General features: G+C 40.4%; 1 protein-coding gene across 3 annotated transcripts in view; it reads right to left on the bottom strand.

Moving 5' to 3' along the window:
• Positions 1 to 21,225, bottom strand: part of LOC126334520 (cilia- and flagella-associated protein 52-like) — a 242,473-nt gene that overhangs the window by 194,490 nt on the left and 26,758 nt on the right. For all 3 annotated transcript variants that reach the window (XM_049996870.1, XM_049996872.1, XM_049996871.1), the window contains exons 2-3: positions 5,112 to 5,311; positions 4,856 to 5,033 (exon numbers count right to left, since the gene is read on the bottom strand). In XM_049996870.1, the coding sequence (XP_049852827.1) occupies positions 4,856 to 5,033; positions 5,112 to 5,311 (378 nt within the window). The remainder of the gene's footprint in view (positions 1 to 4,855; positions 5,034 to 5,111; positions 5,312 to 21,225) is intronic.

Genomic DNA, 21,225 nt, shown 5'->3' on the forward strand with positions numbered 1-21,225 from the left:
AACAGTACCTGCATTTTCACAGCTGTCATCCCTTTCACACCAAAAAATCCCTCCCATACAGCCTGGCCACACAAATACACCCAAGTACATCCATCCTTCCAACCCCTTCTACCACCCCCAGGAGCCAGCCACAAGAGTATGTCCCCTTCGTCACCCTATACCACCCCGTACTGGAACACCTGAACCCGTCCTTCACCAGAGCTTTGATTACCTATCACCATGTCCTAAAATGAGGGATATCCTACATGAGATACTTCCCATCCCTCCTAAAGTAGTGTTCTACTGTCCAGCCTACCTCCACAACATCGTAGTCCATCCCTCTGCCACTTCCATTCACAAACTCTTGCCACAAGGATCATATCCCTATGAAAGACCCTGGTGCAAAACCTGCCCAATCCAACCACCTAGCACCTCCTATTCCAGTCCTGTCACAGGTTCAACCTACTCCATCAGGAGCCAGGCCACCTGTGAAAGCAGCAATGTCATTTACCACCTCTGCTGCAATCATTGCACAGTTTTTTATATTGTTGTGACTATTAACCAGCTGTCCACCAGGATGGATGGCCACTGGTGAACTGTGTCTTAGGACTAAGTAGATCACCCTGTGGCACAACATGCACCTGAACACAACACAATTGATTTCAATGTCAGCTGCACTACCCAAGCCATCTGGATTCTTCCCTCCACCACCAGCTTTTCTGAAGTGTGCACATGGGAGTTATCTTTACAACAGATTCTCCACTCCCATAACCATCCCAACCTCAACCTATGATAAGATATTGTCTCCACACCCTCCACCCAACAGTTTCTATTCCTCTACCCATATTCTCATCTCCAAAACTGTATTTTTGGAGCCCTCTGCCAATGCATCTGCCCATCTTTCCCTGTTCCTCTCCTTTTTTTATCTTTTTTCCCACCTCGCTGCCCCACACCCACCTGACGCAGTACCTGCAATATTCTAGTCCCTGCACATTACACCAGACAGCATTCATCTCTCCCTCTAGCTGAACATTATCTCTTCCTCTTCCCCAACCCCTTCAGATTGCTGCTTGCATCCCATGTGATGTTGTATTCCGGCCCGAGATGCAGGAGTTGGTGGTCGTGTGTGCGAGGTGTACTTGCTTGTGTGTGTGTGAATGGTGGGTGTCTCTCTTTTACTGATGAAGGCTGTGGCCGAAAGCTGTATGTAAGTGTCTTTTAATTGTGCCAGTCTGTAACTTGATGTGCCTTCTTTACAGTACGTAGCAATGTGTCTTTTCCTACATTGTTCATTTTTCACACCAGTCGCATAAGAGTGGCACTAGTAGCGCCACTATAAGGATGCAAATCAGGTTTGCTTTAAATACACAGTGTAGCGGTCATGAGGAGTGTAGACATGGTGAGCTGATGTTAGTCAAGAATGCCTTTAAGGTCACAAAGGTACCATTATCAACACATCAGTGGGGTTTCAACAAGGTCATGTAACAGGGCTATGTGACGTTGTACGCTCCTTCTGTGACACTGCAGAAAGACATGGGAGGAATGTAGCCACTGTATATAAGTGCTGGCAGAAATTGTCATGAGAATGGACAATCACAAGAAGGCTGTGGATGGTCACAAGGCACTATTGTGAGAGAAGGCCATCATGTTTGTCGTTTGGATCCATCCCATCATATTTCATCTTCAGCAGCAATTTGAATGGCAGCTGGCACCACAGTGACATAATAACTGTTACCAACTGATTGCTTCAAGGCCAGCTCCAAGTCAGATGCCGTGCAGTGTGCATTCCGCTGCCCCCAAACCACCACCATTTGTGATTTCAGTGGTGTCAAGCAAGAGCTCATTGGAGGGCAGGGTGGAGGTATGTGTGTTTTCTGATGAAAACTATTGGTGCCAGTGATGGCTGTGTGTTGGTTAGGAGGTGGCCATATGCGGGCCTGCAATCAACCTGTCTGTGTGCTAGATACACTGGACCTACACCTGGAGCTACGGTTTGTGGTGCCATTTTGTTTGAGTGCAGGAGCAGTCTTGTGGTTATCCCATACAGCCTGGTTCCAAATGTATATATCAGTCTTGTGATTCAACCTGTTGTGCTGCCATTCGTGAACAGCATTTCAGGGAATGTTTTCCAACAGGATAACACACATACCACTGTTGTAACCCAACACACTCTACAGAGTGTCAACATCTTGCCTTTGTCTGCTCAATCACCAGAGCTGTCGACAGCCAAGCACTTATGGGACATCATCAGACGACAACTCCAATGGCATCCACAAACAATATTATCTGTCCATATATTGACCGATCAAATGCAACAGGCTTGGAACCCCATCCCACAGACTGACATCCAGCACCTGTACAACACAATGCTTGCACATTTTCATGCTTATGCTCAACATTCTTGTGGTTACACCAGCTATTAATGTATCAGAATTTCACATTTGCAATTTCTTATCTCACGCTTACACCTGTGATCTTGCAATGTTAATCACTTAAATGTATTACCTAGACAAATCTATTCCAAAAATTACATTACTTTACATTAATTATTTTTTTGTGCTGCATTTTGTTTTCCATCAGTGTCTTTAGAGCTTTGGCTGTGTGGGGGTGGTGCAGTCATGTATTTATGTCTTAATAACACCTTCTTTATTATTTCCATTTGTATTTGTACAAAACAAAAGCATTGTTTTGCTATGTCACTACATTGTAAAGTGAGAATTACATTTGAATCTGACTTTCATCCATGAATTATGCCAGTCAAAGTTGCCTCTACCTGATGGCGATATAATCTGGGTTTAATGTTTATACAACACAGATTTCTGAGTTAAGCTTAATCTGAGGTCATTTTATTTGTTAATCTAAGGACAAGTGCTTTATACAATGGGCTCTATGTGTGTTAATGTTACAATTATCTCATCACTACACCTTTCTCTGACTCCCCTCTTTACCTCTTTAGTAAATTTAACCTGTAGAAGTTTGCACTCATCATCTGATATTATAGACTACTGACACCAAACCAGAGTAGGTACATGATGATTATAATTAAAGTTCTATTTTAAAAAGGCTGTAAAAAAGAACCACTGCTGAGAATGACATCCAACTTGAACAGAATATTATCAAATAAGGGGTAAACACCACAGAAACAAAAAAAAAAAACAAAATAAACAAAAAAAATTAACAGATGTTCTATCACAGGATGGTGCTGTAAGATGTGGGGTACACAGCTGTTCCTCAGTTTGTGTCTAAGATACTCAGCATGGCTGCCTCAATGCAGAATCATGCACTGTTGGTAGAACTCTTTTGCAATAACAGTGAAGGCATGCCAGTAGCTCCACAGAAGTTCCACATGCTCAAGTGTATTGTTCTGATGTCCACCATGGGCTGGATAAAATGGGTATGGAATTTGAAAATACAGGTTCCTTTGAACTGCAGTGTGGTAGAGGGAGGAAAATAATTGATTCAACATCAGCAGAAGATATGGCCACAGCACTCCAGGAGATGTCAAGCAGTGGTGTGCAGACATGTAGTGCACATGTAATTGCCCTAATTTTGGACAAGCCTGTGAGCATGGTACATAAAATTCTACAAAATATCCTGTATTGGTGTCAATATACAATCACCCATGTTCAGAAGTTGCTTCATGCTGCCCTGCCAGTAAAAAAAAATGTTTGCTCTATAATTTTTTTCTCACATGGAAGTGGACAAAAAATAGCCATGGAACATTCTATGGTCAGACAAATCCTATTTCCATTTTCAAGGACATGTCAATACACAGAACTGCAGAATACAGGTTGGGAAATCTGCTTCCACAACAACTAGTACCATTTCATTCTGCAAAGGTAACTGTGGGCTGCAGGTTGACTCCATTGCTATGTGTAGAGCTATATTGTTTTGAAGAGATGGTGCTGCATGTCCTGCTGCATGTATCATCACTGGTATGTGTTATGGGAGTCTTTTGCATACAATATCATTCCAACCCTTTAACAGCATGTGGCTAGGATTAATTTTATGCATGATGGCACTCCTCCTCACACTGCACAGTATTGAAGCAGCAACTGCAGAGTCACCGTGGAAGTGCTAGAATTATCAGCCATCATTTCTCTACAGTCCAGCTGTCCAGACTGCCTGCTCTTAATTTGCCCTACTTCTAGCTATGGGCTATCAGAAAGATGCTGTGTCCAGTGCTCTGATTATAAGCACAGCTGAACTGAAAGCAAGTATTGTACAATATATTCTGACATGACCCCTGTGACACTCTGATCTGCTGCAGAACATGCTGTTTCTCAATTTCAACTTGTGGCAGAAAACAGTGGGCAGCACTGAACATGACAGTATCACGACAATTAAAAACTGGTTTCATTATTACTTTTTATGAAACTTTTAGCCTCAGATGATTAAAAACTGATTTCATCATTGTTTTTATTTGGTTTTTGGCTTCAGGACAGTTAAAAACCTATTTCCCATCCTATGTGGTATGACCTTGTCATGGCTCAGGGCTCACCTAACAAACAGCATCACAACCATTGAATTCCATTATGCAGTACAGTTGGTTTAATATGCATTTTCACCATAACCACCATATTGTGATTCATCTGTCATTTATAGCCAAACCCGTGTATGTTATACTTACAGCACAATCTAGTGGAAAAATTTTTGGTGACTTTCTTTCCTGTTTGCATTACATTTCCTCCTTCTTCAACAGTATTCAGTTCAAATTTGATATCATTCTGAGCAGTGTTTCTTTTTTTAAGTGTTTTTGAAACTGTTACTTTAAAATCACCCTGTATATCTCTTGGTCTCTTCGCTAAAGTTTATTATTTCAGTTTTTTCTTCTTTTCATCTTTGTACAGATGATATTCACTGTTTTGGATCTTACCACATAGTGCCTCACTTTCCTTGATGTCCCACACCACAACATTACCATCATCACGTCCTCCCAAGGACACAAGGTAATGGCTGTCACATGAAAATATAACAGATTCTACACGAACTTTATGAATTTCATGTTTGGTAACAAGTTTCAGGGTGTCAAATTCCCACAACATAACAGTTGCCTGCAAGTAAAGGAAAAATATTTTCCTGTATGCTAAATTCACATCTAAATTGTACTTAACATAATTTCTTGTCTTTACCTTGTGCCCCATGTGATTCACTTGTGCTGAGGCAACATATTTCCCTTCTTTAGAAATGGATACAGCACATATAACATTAGTATGGCCTGTCAGAAATGTTTGAACTTTTGTCTTCCAGTTCTGTATCACAACTTTGCATCCAAGGGGATACACTATGTGTTCACCATCTGGATGAACTTGCAGCCCACCAGGAACAACACCTGAGGGAAAAAAATATGATATTCAGACCTATAAGAACTTGGCAGCACACGTAATATTTTTATTCTATGTGAAATTGTTACTGGTTTTCACATCAACAGCAAACAAAATTAAAGAAAGGCAATTAGTGATCAGACACACACACACACACACACACACACACAGAGAGAGAGAGAGAGAGAGAGAGAGAGAGAGAGAGAGAGAGAGAGAGGGGGGGGGGGGAGGGAGGGGGAGGGAGGGGGAGGGAGAGATAGTCAGAATTCAACTCAATGCTTAATTGTATATTTTTCTCTGAATGTTTTGTTATTTTGCTATTGGTTTTGAACTTTCAATACTTTTATTATATCTGCTCAAAATATACAAAGATTTTCCATTCTTCTGTAAAATAAAGTTAGGCCCTACATAACCAGAAAAGTAGAGTGAGCAGCAGAGAAACTGAACTTTTTTACAGAATTAAATTCTCAGCTTTGTAGATGTTTTTACCTTTTTGGACTCCAAATAACATAGATTTTCTGTTATCCAGTGTGGTTTACAAAAGAAAAAATGCATTAAAACTACTTAAGTTCTACTGATAATACAGAGACAGATGCAGCATTAAAATTTAAAAGAGAATACACCACTGAAAATGACACAATAAAATTGCAGCAGAGAACTATTGTGTATGGTCTTCCCCAAGGCTTGATACTTGGACCACTGATCTTCTTAGTGTACATTAACAATCTACCAGCATAAGTAGATGACAAGCAAATATAGTAATGTTTGCTGATGATATTAGTATCTTGATAAATAGTGTGAAATCCTCAATGTAGATTACAGCTGAAACAGTAATACACCAAGTATACAAATGTTTCACAGCAAACAGTCTATCATTAAACCTCTCAAAAGTCTAATGCAGTTTCAGATAGCAGAAACAGGCTAAAAGCCCTTGAAATATATGTCAATGGTCAAAAGATCACTTAAAATGAAATGAATGTACCGATTACCTGCTCAAGAAGGTAAGCTTGGCAAGTTTTACATTACAATTTTATTCGTCTCATGTTGAAAGGGAAATATTTTGCATATTTCCACTATCTGGTCTTGTATGGTATAATATTCTGGGGAAAAACTGCAAAAGTGGAAAAAGTTTTTAAACTACAAAAATGAGCTGTCAAGTTGATCTGCAGTGTTACAAATCTATTTAAGACCCTTGAGTTATTTACACTCACAAGTCAGTATATTTATTCACTGATGATATTTATCAATGAAATTAATCAGTCTTTGAAAATATAAAATGGACAGACAAAAAATCTACTCACCACATGGCAGCAGGAAAAATCACGTAAAACATGTGGAAATGTGGGAGCTACCAGAGCCAGAGGCTCATTCTTTTGGCAAAAGAGTTGACTGGAGATGAAGAGGCATGAAGAAAAAGGACTGGTGAGGTTTAAAAAACAGGAAAGTTCCAGAAAGTTCGCCCAGAACCACCAGACATGAGAGACTTACCAGATGGGGTGAGACAGAAAGACTGATTATTGGTGCCTGTCTCAGACAAGGTTTTCCAAACCTTTTGGGTGCAAGCACCAACAATAAGTCTTTCCTTCTCATCCCATTCAGTAAGTCTCCCGTGATCTGGGGTTCTGGGTAATTTTTACAGAACTCTCCCATCTGATAAATCTCACCAGTCCTTTTCCTTCATCACTCTTCCTTTCTCTTCAACATTTCTGCCAGAAGGAGCCACTGACTCCAAAATCCCTTGCATTTTCACATCATGTACGTGTCTTCTCCTGACACTAATTGATGAGTAGATTTTTTATCTATCCATATTATATTGATGACATTTGCTAAGACAAACAAAAACATTTCCAAACTAACTGTGACATTCACTATCCTGCCACAAAGATTCAGTAACTTTCAGTGAAGTTCAAAAAGGAGTTATCCATTCTGGGATAAGGTTTTACAATAGTATTCCACTGAACATAAGAAAAGACACTGACAAGCATCATGTACTCAAGAGGCACAGAAACAATTTGTCATTAAGTATACTGTATATAATTTAAATCATTTATAAAGCTGCAAATTATATAAAAAATGTGTCATATTATAAATGATACTGAAGTATTTTGCGCATTTGTGTCTTTAATACCATATACTTTGTATATGTCTTCTTTGAAGGATTTTCGCTTTTCTTCTCTTTCTCTCCAAGTAATATTCTACTCTTTGGCTTGGTCCATGTTACAGTACAACCAGAGTCCAAGCCAATGAGTCACAAAACTCTCACAATTTTTCTGCATCTTCGCTGCTGCAGTGCAGCCAATCAACCAGCTTGTATAAACACACTACAAAATTATTGTGTATTGCAGTGTAGAAGCACACTGCATATGCAGATGAGGAGGCATTTCGTAGTTTATTGTTGCACTATGAACTGCAGTAGCTTAATTGAATTTGGCATATGTAAGGGACAGTTATTGTTTATCAAAGACAGAAAATTAGCACAATACAATTTATTGGTGATACAGCAGAGGTAGCCAAAAGTGAATAGGAACTGAGTTTTGCACTAAATGTAATGGAACATGTACTAATTGTAGCTTAAGATGTTAAAGGTCGGAGACAGACAAAATTGTTAAGGCTTTTGTGGCCAGTTGTTGACGAACTGCCTATTTGCTTCTGTCTCGGGTTCTTCGGCCGACGTTCGTCTGATGATTTTACTGACATTTCGCCAGCATGAGTGGCTGGCATTGTCAAAGCTTCACCCTCCATTGCCGGTGGTGAACTGGAGCCGAGCTCACGGCCGCAAACTATATGTATCTGGTGTGCCAACTTATAATATAGACGAAAAATGCAACACCTGGAAAGTGTCTGAGGAGCAATGGGTACTCCACAAATTATATTAGAAGTGTAACACAGCCAAACACTCAGCAAAGTAAGGAATCAGGAAAAGAAATGTCGGGTAGGGCCTTTCTGCCATACATTCCCAGAGTGATGGACAGAATCGGCCATATATTGCACAAACACGGCGTGAAGACAATTTTCAAACTGACAAGGAAGATCAAAGAATGTCTTAGATCAGCAAAGGATAAAAGAGACCCACTTGCAATGTCAGGAATATACTGCTTACCATGTACATGCAGCAAAGTTTATGTCAGAATGACTGGACGATCAATCAACACCAGGATCAAAGAACATAAGCGACATTGCAGGTTGGAGCAGGTGGAGAAATCGGCTGTGGCAGAGCACGCACTGAGTGAGACCGACCATGTAATAAAATTCTCCGACATGAAAGTTTGGCTGTAGAGAAGCACTATCAGACTCACTTGTTTAGAGAAGCTGTTTAAATACACAAACACAGGAACAGCTTCAACAAGAAAGAGGAAAGCCTTAAGGTAAACGGATCCATGCTTCCCGTAATGTAGCAAACGACTGTCGCAGGTCGCACCGGAAATGACCGCGGAGAAGTCCTCGGACATTGGCGCGTCAGGTACATATAGTCTGCAGCCGCGAGCTCAGCTCCAGTTCACCACCGGCAATGGAGGGTGAAGCTTTGACAATGCCAGCCACTCATGCTGGTGAAACGTCAGTAAAATCATCAGACAAATGTCGAGCAAAGAACCCGAGACAGAAGCAAATAGGCAGTGGGATAAAGAATTTTGAAGATATTTTGACACCAGGGAAGCAGAGTAGATAAACATGACAGGAACAGATACGGCCCTGAAGCAAGGCAAGGCCAAAAGAACATTTATAGGAATTAGCACCTACAATAAATTTAATGTTTGACACAAAAGCACGAACGAAAGCAACTGCGAAGCGTTTCCTCCCTAATATTTGCTCAAACCTTGACTTATTCATTTTCATTACAGAGAAAAATTTTCACAGAGATAAGTAGATCCAGGCATGAACATAACAGTCTCAGTTCCATGATGCAGGTGTGGAAATTCTTGCTGTGGGCAATTTTGATATAATTCTTTTGTGCTTCATACTGCAGAGAACTCCTTCACCTGTGTATTGCTCTGCAGGTTGATCAGTTCCATCTGTAGATGATTCAGAGAATCTTTAACTGCTGCTGGAAATGGCAGTGCAAAGCAATGATTGCTAGGAGACACAAATCGTGCTGCTTAATTTTACAATTATTGATACATATTTTGAAATCTAGCATTTTCATGAAACAAACCAAGGACAGGGAAATGTGATGTGTTTTAGACAATAGTAGGTTCTCCCAAAGAGCAAGCTTCCTTTCACATGCACTTACTTTTTCCAAAACATCAGAAATTTAACTATTTTCACCTTCAGGTTGTTCATGTGAGATGTAATGTCCACAAGAAACGCAAGGTCTGATGCCCATCAAGGCTCTTCTAATTTTAGTGCACTCTTTTCTGGCCAAACAACAAATGCACTATAGCCAAACATAAATCAAAAAATCTTTTCAGCATTTTACCTTCACTGGGCCAATGTACTTTGGTATAGTTAAGTATGTTAATGTACTCCTCTCCCAGTTCTCCCAAGAACTGCCAAAACTGGCAATGCATAACCCCACGTGTCTTCAGGTAACTTATAGTATGCACAACAATTTGTATGACGTTTTCTAACAAAGCTCCTCTCGATGTAGAATGCAGTGAATTCCATGCATTGTCTCTTCTGTGCATCTCAGATCTTTGTGCATCAGTGCTACAGGTCTTCTCTGATGGTCTCACATTGCCATTGCTCCATCCATGATCACTGAGGTTAACAAATTCCAATCCATACCAACACCATCAATCTCTTGCTTGACAGCTTGCAGTAAGTCCACACCTATCCTAGTGTCTTTCAAAGGCACTAAGTCCAAATTAGCCTCTGTTACATGCAGACCTTTATCAACACTTCGTATATATATTAAAAACAAAGATTCCAAGGCTTACCAAGCGGGAAAGCGCCGGTAGATAGGCACAATGAATAAAACACACAAACACACACACAGAATTTCGAGCTTTCACAACCGGTGGCTGCTTCGTCAGGAAAGAGGGAAGGAAAAGGAAAGATAAAAGGATGTGGGTTTTAAGGGAGAGGGTAAGGAGTCATTCCAATCCTGGGAGCGGAAAGACATACCTTAGGGGGAAAAAAGGATAGGTATATACTCGCGTGCACACACACACACACACGCACACACACACACACACACACACACACACACACACACACACACACACACACATATCCATCCATACATATACAGACACAAGCAGACATATTTAAAGGCAAAAAGTAAGGGCAGAGATGTAAGTCGAGGCGGAAGTGTGGAGGCAAAGATGTTGTCGAAAGACAGGTGAGGTATGAGTGGCGGCAACTTGAAATTAGCGGAGATTGAGGCCTGGTGGATAACGAGAAGAGAGGATATATTGAAGGGCAAGTTCCCATCTTTGAAGTTCGGATAGGTTGGTGTTGGTAGGAAGTATCCAGATAACTCGGACGGTGTAACACTGTGCCAAGATGTGCTGGCCTTGCACCAAGGTATGTTTAGCCACAGGGTGATCCTCATTACCAACAAACACTGTCTGCCTGTGTCCATTCATGCGAATGGACAGTTTGTTGCTGGTCATTCCCACATAGAAAGTGTCACAGTGTAGGCAGGTCAGTTGGTAAATCACGTGGGTGCTTTCACATGTGGCTCTGCCTTTGATCGTGTACACCTTCCGGGTTACCTTGACGTTGACCTCCATCTGTCCAATGGCCAGCTTCACACATCCGTCCACATCAAACCCACCAACAAGCAACAGTACCTCCATTATGACAGCTGCCACCCATTCCATATCAAACGGTCCCTTCCCTACAGCCTAGGCCTTCGTGGCAAACGAATCTGCTCCAGTCCTGAATCCCTGGACCATTACACCAACAACCTGAAAACAGCTTTCGAATCCCGCAACTATCCTCCCGACCTGGTACAGAAGCAGATAACCAGAGCCACTTCCTCATTCCCTCAAACCCAGAACCTCTCACAGAAGAACCCCAAAAGTGACCCACTTGTGACAGGATACTTTCTGGGACTGGATCAGACTCTGAATGTGGCTCTCCAGCAAGGATACGACTTCCTAAAATCCTGCCCCGAAAAGAGATCCATCCTTCATGAAATCCTCCCCACTCCACCAAGAGTGTCTTTCCGCCGTCCACCTAACCTTCGTAACCTCTTGGTTCATCCCTATGAAATCCCCAAACCACCTTCCCTACCCTCTGGCTCCTACCCTTGCTACCGCCCCCGGTGTAAAACCTGTCCTATGCACCCTCCCACCACCACCTACTCCAGTCCAGTAACCCGGAAGGTGTACACGATCAAATGCAGAGCCACGTGTGAAAGCACCCACGTGATTTACCAACTGACCTGCCTACACTGTGACACTTTCTATGTGGGAATGACCAGTAACAAACTGTCCATTAGCATGAATGGACACAGGCAGACAGTGTTTGTTGGTAATGAGGATCACCCTGTGGCTAAACATGCCTTGGTGCAAGGCCAGCACATCTTGGCACAGTGTTACACCGTCCGAGTTATCTGGATACTTCCTACCAACACCAACCTATCCGAACTCCGGAGATGGGAACTCGCCCTTCAATATATCCTCTCTTCTCGTTATCCACCAGGCCTCAATCTCCGCTAATTTCAAGTTGCCACCACTCATACCTCACCTGCCTTTCAACAACATCTTTGCCTCCACACTTCCGCCTCGACTTACATCTCTGCCCTTACTCTTTGGCTTTAAATATGTCTGGTTGTGTCTGTGTATGTATGGATGGATATGTGTGTGTGTGTGTGTGTGTGTGTGTGTGTGTGTGTGTGTGTGTGTGCGCGAGTATATACCTATCCTTTTTTCCCCCTAAGGTAAGTCTTTCCGCTCCCGGGATTGGAATGACTCCTTACCCTCTCCCTTAAAACCCACATCCTTTCATCTTTCCTTTTCCTTCCCTCTTTCCTGACGAAGCAGCCGCCTGTTGCGAAAGCTCGAAATTCTGTGTGTGTGTTTGTGTGTTTTATTCATTGTGCCTATCTACCGGCGCTTTCCCGCTTGATAAGTCTGGAATCTTTGTTTTTAATATATTTTTCCCATGTGGAAGTTTCTTTCTATAGGGAATAAAACACACACACACAGAATTTCGAGCTTTCGCAACCGGCGGCTGCTTCGTCAGGAAAGAGGGAAGGAAAAGGAAAGATGAAAGGATGTGGGTTTTAAGGGAGAGGGTAAGGAGTCATTCCAATCCTGTGAGCGGAAAGACTTACCTTAGGGGGAAAAAAGGATAGGTATATACTCGCACGCACGCACACACACACTCACACACACACACACACACACACACACACACACACACACACACACACACACACACATATATCCATCCATACATATACAGACACAAGCAGACATACTTAAAGGCAAAGAGTCTGGGCAGAGATGTCAGTCGAGGCGGACGTGCAGAGGCAAAGATGGTGTTGAATGACAGGTGAGGTATGAGTGGCGGCAACTTGAAATTAGCGGAGATTGAGGCCTGGTGGATAACGAGAAGAGAGGATATATTGAAGGCATCCTCTCTTCTCATTATCCACCAGGCCTCAATCTCCACTAATTTCAAGTTGCCGCCAGTCATACCTCACCTGTCATTCAACACCATCTTTGCCTCTGCACTTCCGCCTCGACTGACATCTCTGCCCAAACTCTTTGCCTTTAAATATGTCTGCTTGTGTCTGTACATCGAGGGTCGGTCAAAAAGTAATGCCTCCCATTTCTTTTCTACTTAAAAAAATTAAGTTAAGTGAAAAATTTGAATTTGGCGCCATTCCTCAAACCTTCTGCAATCCACTGCAGTAGTAACTTTCTGTGTCAACAGGTGGCAGCACAGCAGAAGTTTGTAAGATGGCCGACATCGATGTTCGTTTGAGACAGCGTTGTGTGATTGAATTCTTGAATGCAGAAGGTGAAACGCCCATACGCATTCATGAAAGACTGAAGAAGGTGTATGGTGTTGTGACAGTGGATGTCAGCACTGTTAGACGATGGGTTCGTCGTAGTAAGGAAGCTGAAGGGCAAACACCGTTGACTGACGAAAAGCGGAGTGGCTGGCCGGTGAGTGCAGTGACTCCACACAACATTCAGCAAGTTGATGACATCATTCGTGGTGACCGTCGGGTGACTGCAGATGAAGTGTGTCGCATTATTTCTCTTAGTAAAGGCAGTGTGATCATGATTATTAAACAATTGGGGTACTCAAAAGTTTGTGCACCCTGGGTTCCAAGAATGTTAACCAATCAGAATAAAGAGGCAAGGAAAACAATAGCCTCCCAACACTTGCAGCGCTTCCGTTTGGAGGGAGATGAGTTACTGAAAAAAATTGTGACCGGGGACAAAACATGGGTGCATTTTTTTGAACCCGAATCAAAGAGGCAGTCAATGGAGTGGCGTCACACAAGCTCGCCGAGGAAGAAAAAATTCAAAACTGTGCGATCGGCAGGGAAAGTTATGGCAACAGTTTTCTGGGATACAGAGGGTGTGATTCTGGTTGATTTTTTGGAGCAGGGATGCACAATAAATTCTGTTCAATACGTCACAACCCTCAAAAAACTTAAAGCACGTCTTCAGCGAGTTCGCCCAACAAAATCAATGGCAGATGTTCTTCTTTTGCATGACAATGCAAGACCACACACCAGTCGTCACACCTCTGACGAGATTGTCAAAACTGGATGGGAAGTTTTGCCTCATCCCCCATACAGCCCTGACCTGGCACCATCAGACTTCCATCTGTTCGGGCCACTAAAAGAAGCTCATCGTGGGATTCATTTTGAAGATGAGGAGGCCGTCAAAACATCCGTGCGTCAATGGCTTAGGAAGCAGAGCTGTGATTTTTACCGTGCTGGGATACATGCCCTTGTTCAAAGATGGACCAAAACTGTAGAGATGGGCGGAGATTACATTGAAAAATGACAAAATGATCCTCAATGTTGTGGTTTTCAACCTATGTAATTGCATTTAAATTTCCTGACAATTAAACGTAGAAAAAAAATAGGAGGCATTACTTTTTGACTGACCCTCGTATGTATGGATGGATGTGTGTGTGTGTGTGTGTGTGTGTGTGTGTGTGTGTGTGTGTGTGTGTGTGTGTGTGTGCGCGAGTATATACCTATCCTTTTTTCCCCCTAAGGTAAGTCTTTCCGCTCCCAGGATTGGAATGACTCCTTACCCTCTCCCTTAAAACCCACATCCTTTGGTCTTTCGCCGTTGGTTGCGAAAGCTAGAAATTTTGTGTGTGTGTTTGTGTGTTATTTTATTGTGCCTGTCTACCGGCGCTTTCCCGCTTGGTAAGTCTTGGATTCTTTGTTTTTAATATATCAGTACCTGAGTTGTATCTGTAAGATCTTTTGCTTCATCCAATGCAACTGAGAATTCAACAAAGATCTTAGCCATAACACACGTCATGACACTGTCTCTTTGGAAAGGCTGATTTCTTGAAACCTGCTAATGTTCGTGGGACACAAAAGTTCTGTAACATCAGTGAGACAGACTTTTACAAACTCCCCTTCAGAAAAACAGTTTCCCAGATTTTTCTATTCTTAATGCAATTTTGAAACTCATTTGCAGTGCAGATGTACTGCAATTGACATTTTGGAAAATTGAAAACAGTACATTGTACAGGAAAATAGAAACAGACATAACATTTCCCCCCCCCCCCCCCCCCTTGATGCAATAATTTACCAACAGCCATATGTTTTGTAGAAATTTATTTTATGAATTTCTTATGTGCTACATAAGAAATGTAGAGTTTGATAGGTATCAATTATTATGACTTACATTAAAATCCTGTCCATATGCCCCATCCATTTTCTCAAGCACATTTAGTTTTGGCTTGCCATTCTTCACTGTTCAGTACACTACATTCGTCTTTATGAAATGAGTTTTAGTGTATTTCACTACCTATTATTCAGTGGCATAGCAAACACTGTGTGTTTTCACCTACTGCTGTAAAGAAGACTAGTAGTTTCCAGTCTTGTTTAAACATCTGAGAACACAGATCTCCCGTTCTTTGCTTCTTTATGATACTCCCCATTTCTCAGCATGTGTCATAAGGCTACAGTCATCAGGCAGCAGCAAGACTGGGTTTGCTTCGGTCCTCCTGGTGCTACATAAACGAGGAAATGGAACTGTCACCACTCATTTGGTATACATGCCCAGTTACAGACGTCGCTGTTCTGCTTTTCCCTCTGGCTGAGATGGGCACACCTTGCTGGATTTCTGCACTTAAATGCAGTTTGCAGCAACTTGTAAGTCCTGATGTACAGCATATGTAGACTTAGAGAAAAATTTTGACAATGTTCACTGGAACACACTCTTTGAAATCTGTAGGTAGCATGGGAGCAAAATGTTATTTACAACTTGCACAGAAAGCAGACGGTAGTTATGAGTCAAAGGGATGAAAGTTAAGCAATGGTTGAAAAAGCATGGAGAGAGGGTTTTAGTCTCTCCTCAATGTTATTCAATCTGTATAGTGAGTAAACAGTATGGAAACCAGAGAAAAATTTGGAAAAGGAATTAAATTTCAGGGAGAAGAAATAAGAACTTTGAGGATTGCTGATGACATTGCAATTCTGTCAGAGACAGCAGAGGACTTGCAAAAGCAGTTGAACAGCATGGACAGTCCCTTGAAAGAAGACTGTAAGATGAACATAAACTAAACCAAAACACAGGATACGGAATGTATTTGATTTAATTAGGCAATGCTGAGGGCATTAGATTATGAAATGAGATATTAAAAGTAGTAGACTAGTTTTGCTATTTGGTCAGTAAAATAACTGATGGTGGCCAAAACAGAGAGGATATAAAATGTACAGTGACAGTTCCAAAAATGCATTTCTGAAGAAATTTGTTAATGTGAAATATAAATTAAAGTGTTACAAAGTCCTTTCTGAAGGTATTTGTATAAAATGTAGCCTTGTATGGCAGTAGGACATGGACAATAAGTAGTTTAGACAAGAAGAGAATAGACAAGCTTCTGAAACATGGTGCTACAGAAGAATTTGAACATTAAATGCATAGGTCGAGTGCTGGTAACTAATGGAGAGGTACTGAACAGAACTGAGGAAAAAAGAAATTTATGGCACAGTTTGACTAAAAGAATGAAATGGTAGGTAGGACACACTCTGAGACATCAAGGAATCACAAATTTAGTACTGGAAAGAAGTGTGGGAGATCAAAATTGTAGAGGGAGACCAAGAAATTAATACAGCAAACAATTCAAATAGGTATAGGTTGCAGTAGTTATTGGGAGATTAAGAGGCTTGCATGGATAGAGTGGTATGGAAAGCAGCATCAACAAGTCTTTGGAGTGAAGATGACAACAACAACAACACCTCTTAATAAAATTGGAGATAAGGTTGTGACCTCCAATTTGTAGAGCCATCTCCCTTCTTTTTAGTTCCCTTGTTTTGTTTTAAGGGAATAGCTTATAATATTCAACCATGTTTCAGATAGTAATTTCTTAATGGCTGTTCAGTTTAGGATCCATGGAGAATTTTCTACTGAGAAAGTAACAATCACATAATCTCAGAAACACAGTTGTGTTAAAATTAAACAAAAAATTACTATTAAAAAGTCAGTTTAATGATTTTTCAAGCCCTTCTATTGTGTCTTAACACACTTATACTAAAAGCAGGCAGGAGAATCGTTGAATCAGGCTTGCGGGCAGCAAGTACTAAGCTACAACAAGCTACAACAAGCAAGTACTAAGCTACAACAAGCTAATCATAAACAAAGAAAAGACAGTAGCACTGAACTTCTATAATGTGAAAGGAAGACACCACCCAAACATAGAAATAGAACTTAGGGACAGAGATCTTGAAAGTGTTGACAGCACTAAATTTCTGGGACTCTGGCTCCAGAACAACACAAAATGGGAGGTACACATTGAATATCTGCAAAGAAAACTAAGCAAAACCTGTTACATGATACGGATCTTAAAAACTTGTTGCAGCAAAGCCAGCCTGTTAAATGTATACTACTCCTATGTGCATTCTGTAATTAAATATGGCATAATCTTCTGGGGCAATACAACAACAAATATAAAACTTTTCAGGACGCAAAAGAGAGTACTAAGAATTATTGAAGGGGTAAACAATACGAAATCACGCAGACCCATATTCAAAAAACTGTTAGTCCTTCCTCTTCCTTGCATTTTCATCTACGAAACATCAGTTTTCATCAAACAATATATCAATAGACACCCAGATATCTTATTAAAAAATGAAGATATACATGCACACAAAACAAGGCAAAAATCTGACCTTCATATGAAACAGGTGAGAACATCATTGTGCCAAAAAGGCACACTACATACTGGGATAAAGATTTTCAATAATCTACCTAAACATATTAAATCAATAGGTAAACTCTGTAGTTTCAAGGCTGAAGTAAAGGCATATTTAATTGTTCATTGCTTTTGCAGTCTGACAGAATATATAAAAGCCAAACAACAAAAATAAAGATGCATTATTAATATTCTACTTTGTATGTTGCCTATAATGTTTGTTGCATTTATGAATCTGTGCTAAATTACTTCAATATCTAGTCCTTAGGATTGCAATACAAACTGTATTTTATCTTGTAAATACCTAACCATGTCCAATATCCTTGTATATGTTCTATACATATAGGATTTTAAGGACTAAATAAAAAAATAAGTGAATGTCAATGTACACATACTAAATGAAACTCCATGCCTGAAATTCCTAGTCAGTCAGAAGAATAATGAACTGGTGTAGCAGCACCACATGGGTAACTTAAAAATACTTTATCCACACTGTGTTTATCTACAAGCTGGATTTCTAGTGTATTTTGTATACTTTCATTCATCTTCTAGAGTACTGCAACTAAGATCACACAAGCATTTATCCTACAGAAATAATAATATTACAGAAGTAATTATATAATTGAACAGACAAAAAAATTACTCACAATGTGGCAGCAGAAGAAAATACATCTACAGGTTAAAAAAATGTGCAAGCTTTCAGAGCCAATAGCTCCTTCTGGCGGAAGGGTTGAAAGGGAAGGAAGAGGGATGAAGGAAAAGGACCGGCAAGGTTTATGTACTAGGAAGAGTTCATAAAAGTGACATAGAACTCCATTTCAGGGAAGACTTACTGGATAGTATTGGAAGAAAAAACTCATATTATGTACAGGGCATAAAGGGATACCTTGCAGAAGACTCAAGGGAGGATGCAAATCATGGTTAACACTGATGCTTATATTAAACAAGTTTTTACTTTTCCAGTATATTGGCTGCAGACCGCATTCTCTGAAATCAGTGAATTTACATAAACACTAATGTAAAGTAGCAAATGAGAATGGCAGCTGAGTAGTGTAAGAGGAAGAGAAATGGGTCCTTTCAAAGCAACTGCTTTATTACTAATGTAAATAACATCCTTAAATTAATCACTGAAAGGACTATTGATGAATGCACTACTTTGTTTCTAGACATTGTTCAACATATACTAAATAGCAACTGTCCAGCCATCTGCAAGAAAAATATTGATGACACTGAATGTAGACCACAAAATGCTAAAATATGATATGCTTCAAAACTAAATAAAATAAGAATACTGTCTGTTATAGCTGAAGAGAGAGCTATTAAAAAGGCAGAGTTTTGAAAATATACACAAAACTCAAATAAAACTGAACTTTAACTACCAAAGTGCATGGTATGTCATTAAAAGTGAAATAAACCAATGCAAAAAAGGCATTTCCATAGACTCTAATGTATACTTTATAAACTGTACATGCTGTCATCATTCAAGCTGCAACAGTTCAGTTGCTGAGACACTCCCACCCGAAGAATAAAATATACAAGGGGCATTCAATAAGAAATACAATGCTTTTTTCTGAAAGTAGGTTGAAATTATTCAGGATTCCATTGCATCAAATTAGTCTGCACTTTTTTGGCTACAAAACCCTATTTTCCAATACAATCTCTTTTCAATGCAATGGCTTGTACCACCTTACTGAAAGGGTCTGTATGCCCACATAACACCACTCTACTGGTTGATGCCAGAGACAACATCTTTCTGCATCAATAACCTTCACATCATCTGTGTATTACTTCCTGTATTGGGTGGATGAGGAAGAACAGCCCAATGAAGTTGTGTGATCTCCTATTGGATGCGTAGACTTGTTTGAGCCTTGCATTGTCATGGAAAATGAGAAATTCATTTGCTTTTTTGTGGTGATGAACATGCTGAAGTTGCTTCTTCTCAGGGTAGCAAAATACAAATCAGAGGTAACTGTAGCACCATGAGGGGGAACATCAAACAGAATAACCTGTTCAGAGTCCCAGAAGAGTATTGTAATGACTTGACTGGCTGAAGGTGTGGTTTTGAACATTTCTCTTTGTAGGAAATGTGGTATGACACCATTCCATGAATTGCTGTTCCATTTCCAGTTCGAAATGATGGGCCCTTGTTTGATCACTTGTCATGATGTTGACAAAAATAATCACAATCAGCCTCTAATGCACAAGAAATTTTGCACAGATGGTCCTTCATTGCTCTCTGTGCTCTTCCGTTAGGTAGTGAGGCTCATACCTTTGAGTATCCCAACTGGTGGATGAGTGCATCAGCACTACCAACAGAGATGTCCAGTTGAACAGTTGGGTGTTTGATTGTGATGCATCGATCACCCCCAGTGAGAGTGTTCGCATGGTCCAACATAGCAGAAGTCACAGTCGGAGTGTAGCCAGCCAGCATGTGGGAGATCAGGCAGGTTGTGACAGACATTCTGTGACTGCCTATGAATATCTGCAATGCTCTGGTTTTCTGTCAAAAGAAACACAGTGACAGCTCTCTGCTTGGAATTCATCTCTATTACAGATGCCATTTTGAAGGCTGCTTATAGCACTTCCACTAATTGGAGCTTCATGAAATTACAAGATGCTGATGCAGGAATATTCCACGACGTCCCTCCTTTTTTAAACTGAAATTGGCCAAGAAAAAAAAAAAAAATGTGTCTCATTAGTTATCGAATACCCCTTGTAACAATATTCTCATGGTCTAAAATTACTCCCCACAATATTAGCATGACAATTAACAAGCTTGGAAATTCTAAAAAAGAAGACTATTATGGAATGAAGAACTGCATCATAATGAGAAATGCAAATAAAATTAAAATCCCATTGCCTTATCTATCCAATTGTGGTAGATGATATTTTCCCTGAGCTCTTAAAATCTCTCTTACTCTCCTGGTGTTTAAGAAAGAAGAAAGGCATTTCTCTAGTAACTATAGGCCAATCTCAATTCTTCTATTTGTATGAAAAATAACAGATAGCTGCATACACAAACAAATATGTGACTACTTTCAAAATAACATTTTCTAACTTACGTACCCAATTAAACACTCTAACATTCCACACTCCAACCTTTAGAATGGGAAAATTCCTGTACTAGTGGGTGTTAGAGATGCACCTTTTTAGACTGAAGTCAGCTGATAGGTATTCCTGCTTAGGGGAAGTCTCTCTAATAAAGAAACCACTTTCGACAAAGCTTAGGTATCCGAGTAATCAGGGAATTAGTATATTTCATCAAAATATACAAGGTATTAGAGATAATGTTAGTGAACTGCTTATAGATGTTGACTCTGAGGAGATAATTCAGAGGCTTCCTTAACCAGGATACAGGTTGGCTGGCAGCTTTTCTAGGAGCTCTTTGCAGTGTGGGGGAGTAGCCATGTATGTGAAAAACGGTACACCATTTGAGTCAATTGATGTTTCAAAGTACTGCATTGAAAAGGTGTTTGAATGTTGTGCAGGTGTGGTTAAATTTAGTGGAGTTAAACTTCTAACTATTCTTATTTATAGATCCCCAGACTCCGATTTCACAACATTTTTGCTAAAGCTAGAGGAGGTTCTTTGTTCACTTTATAGGAAATACAAAAAGTTAATTATATGTGGT

Source organism: Schistocerca gregaria, chromosome 2 (genome assembly GCF_023897955.1).
Source record: "Schistocerca gregaria isolate iqSchGreg1 chromosome 2, iqSchGreg1.2, whole genome shotgun sequence".
Lineage (NCBI taxonomy): Eukaryota > Metazoa > Arthropoda > Insecta > Orthoptera > Acrididae > Schistocerca > Schistocerca gregaria.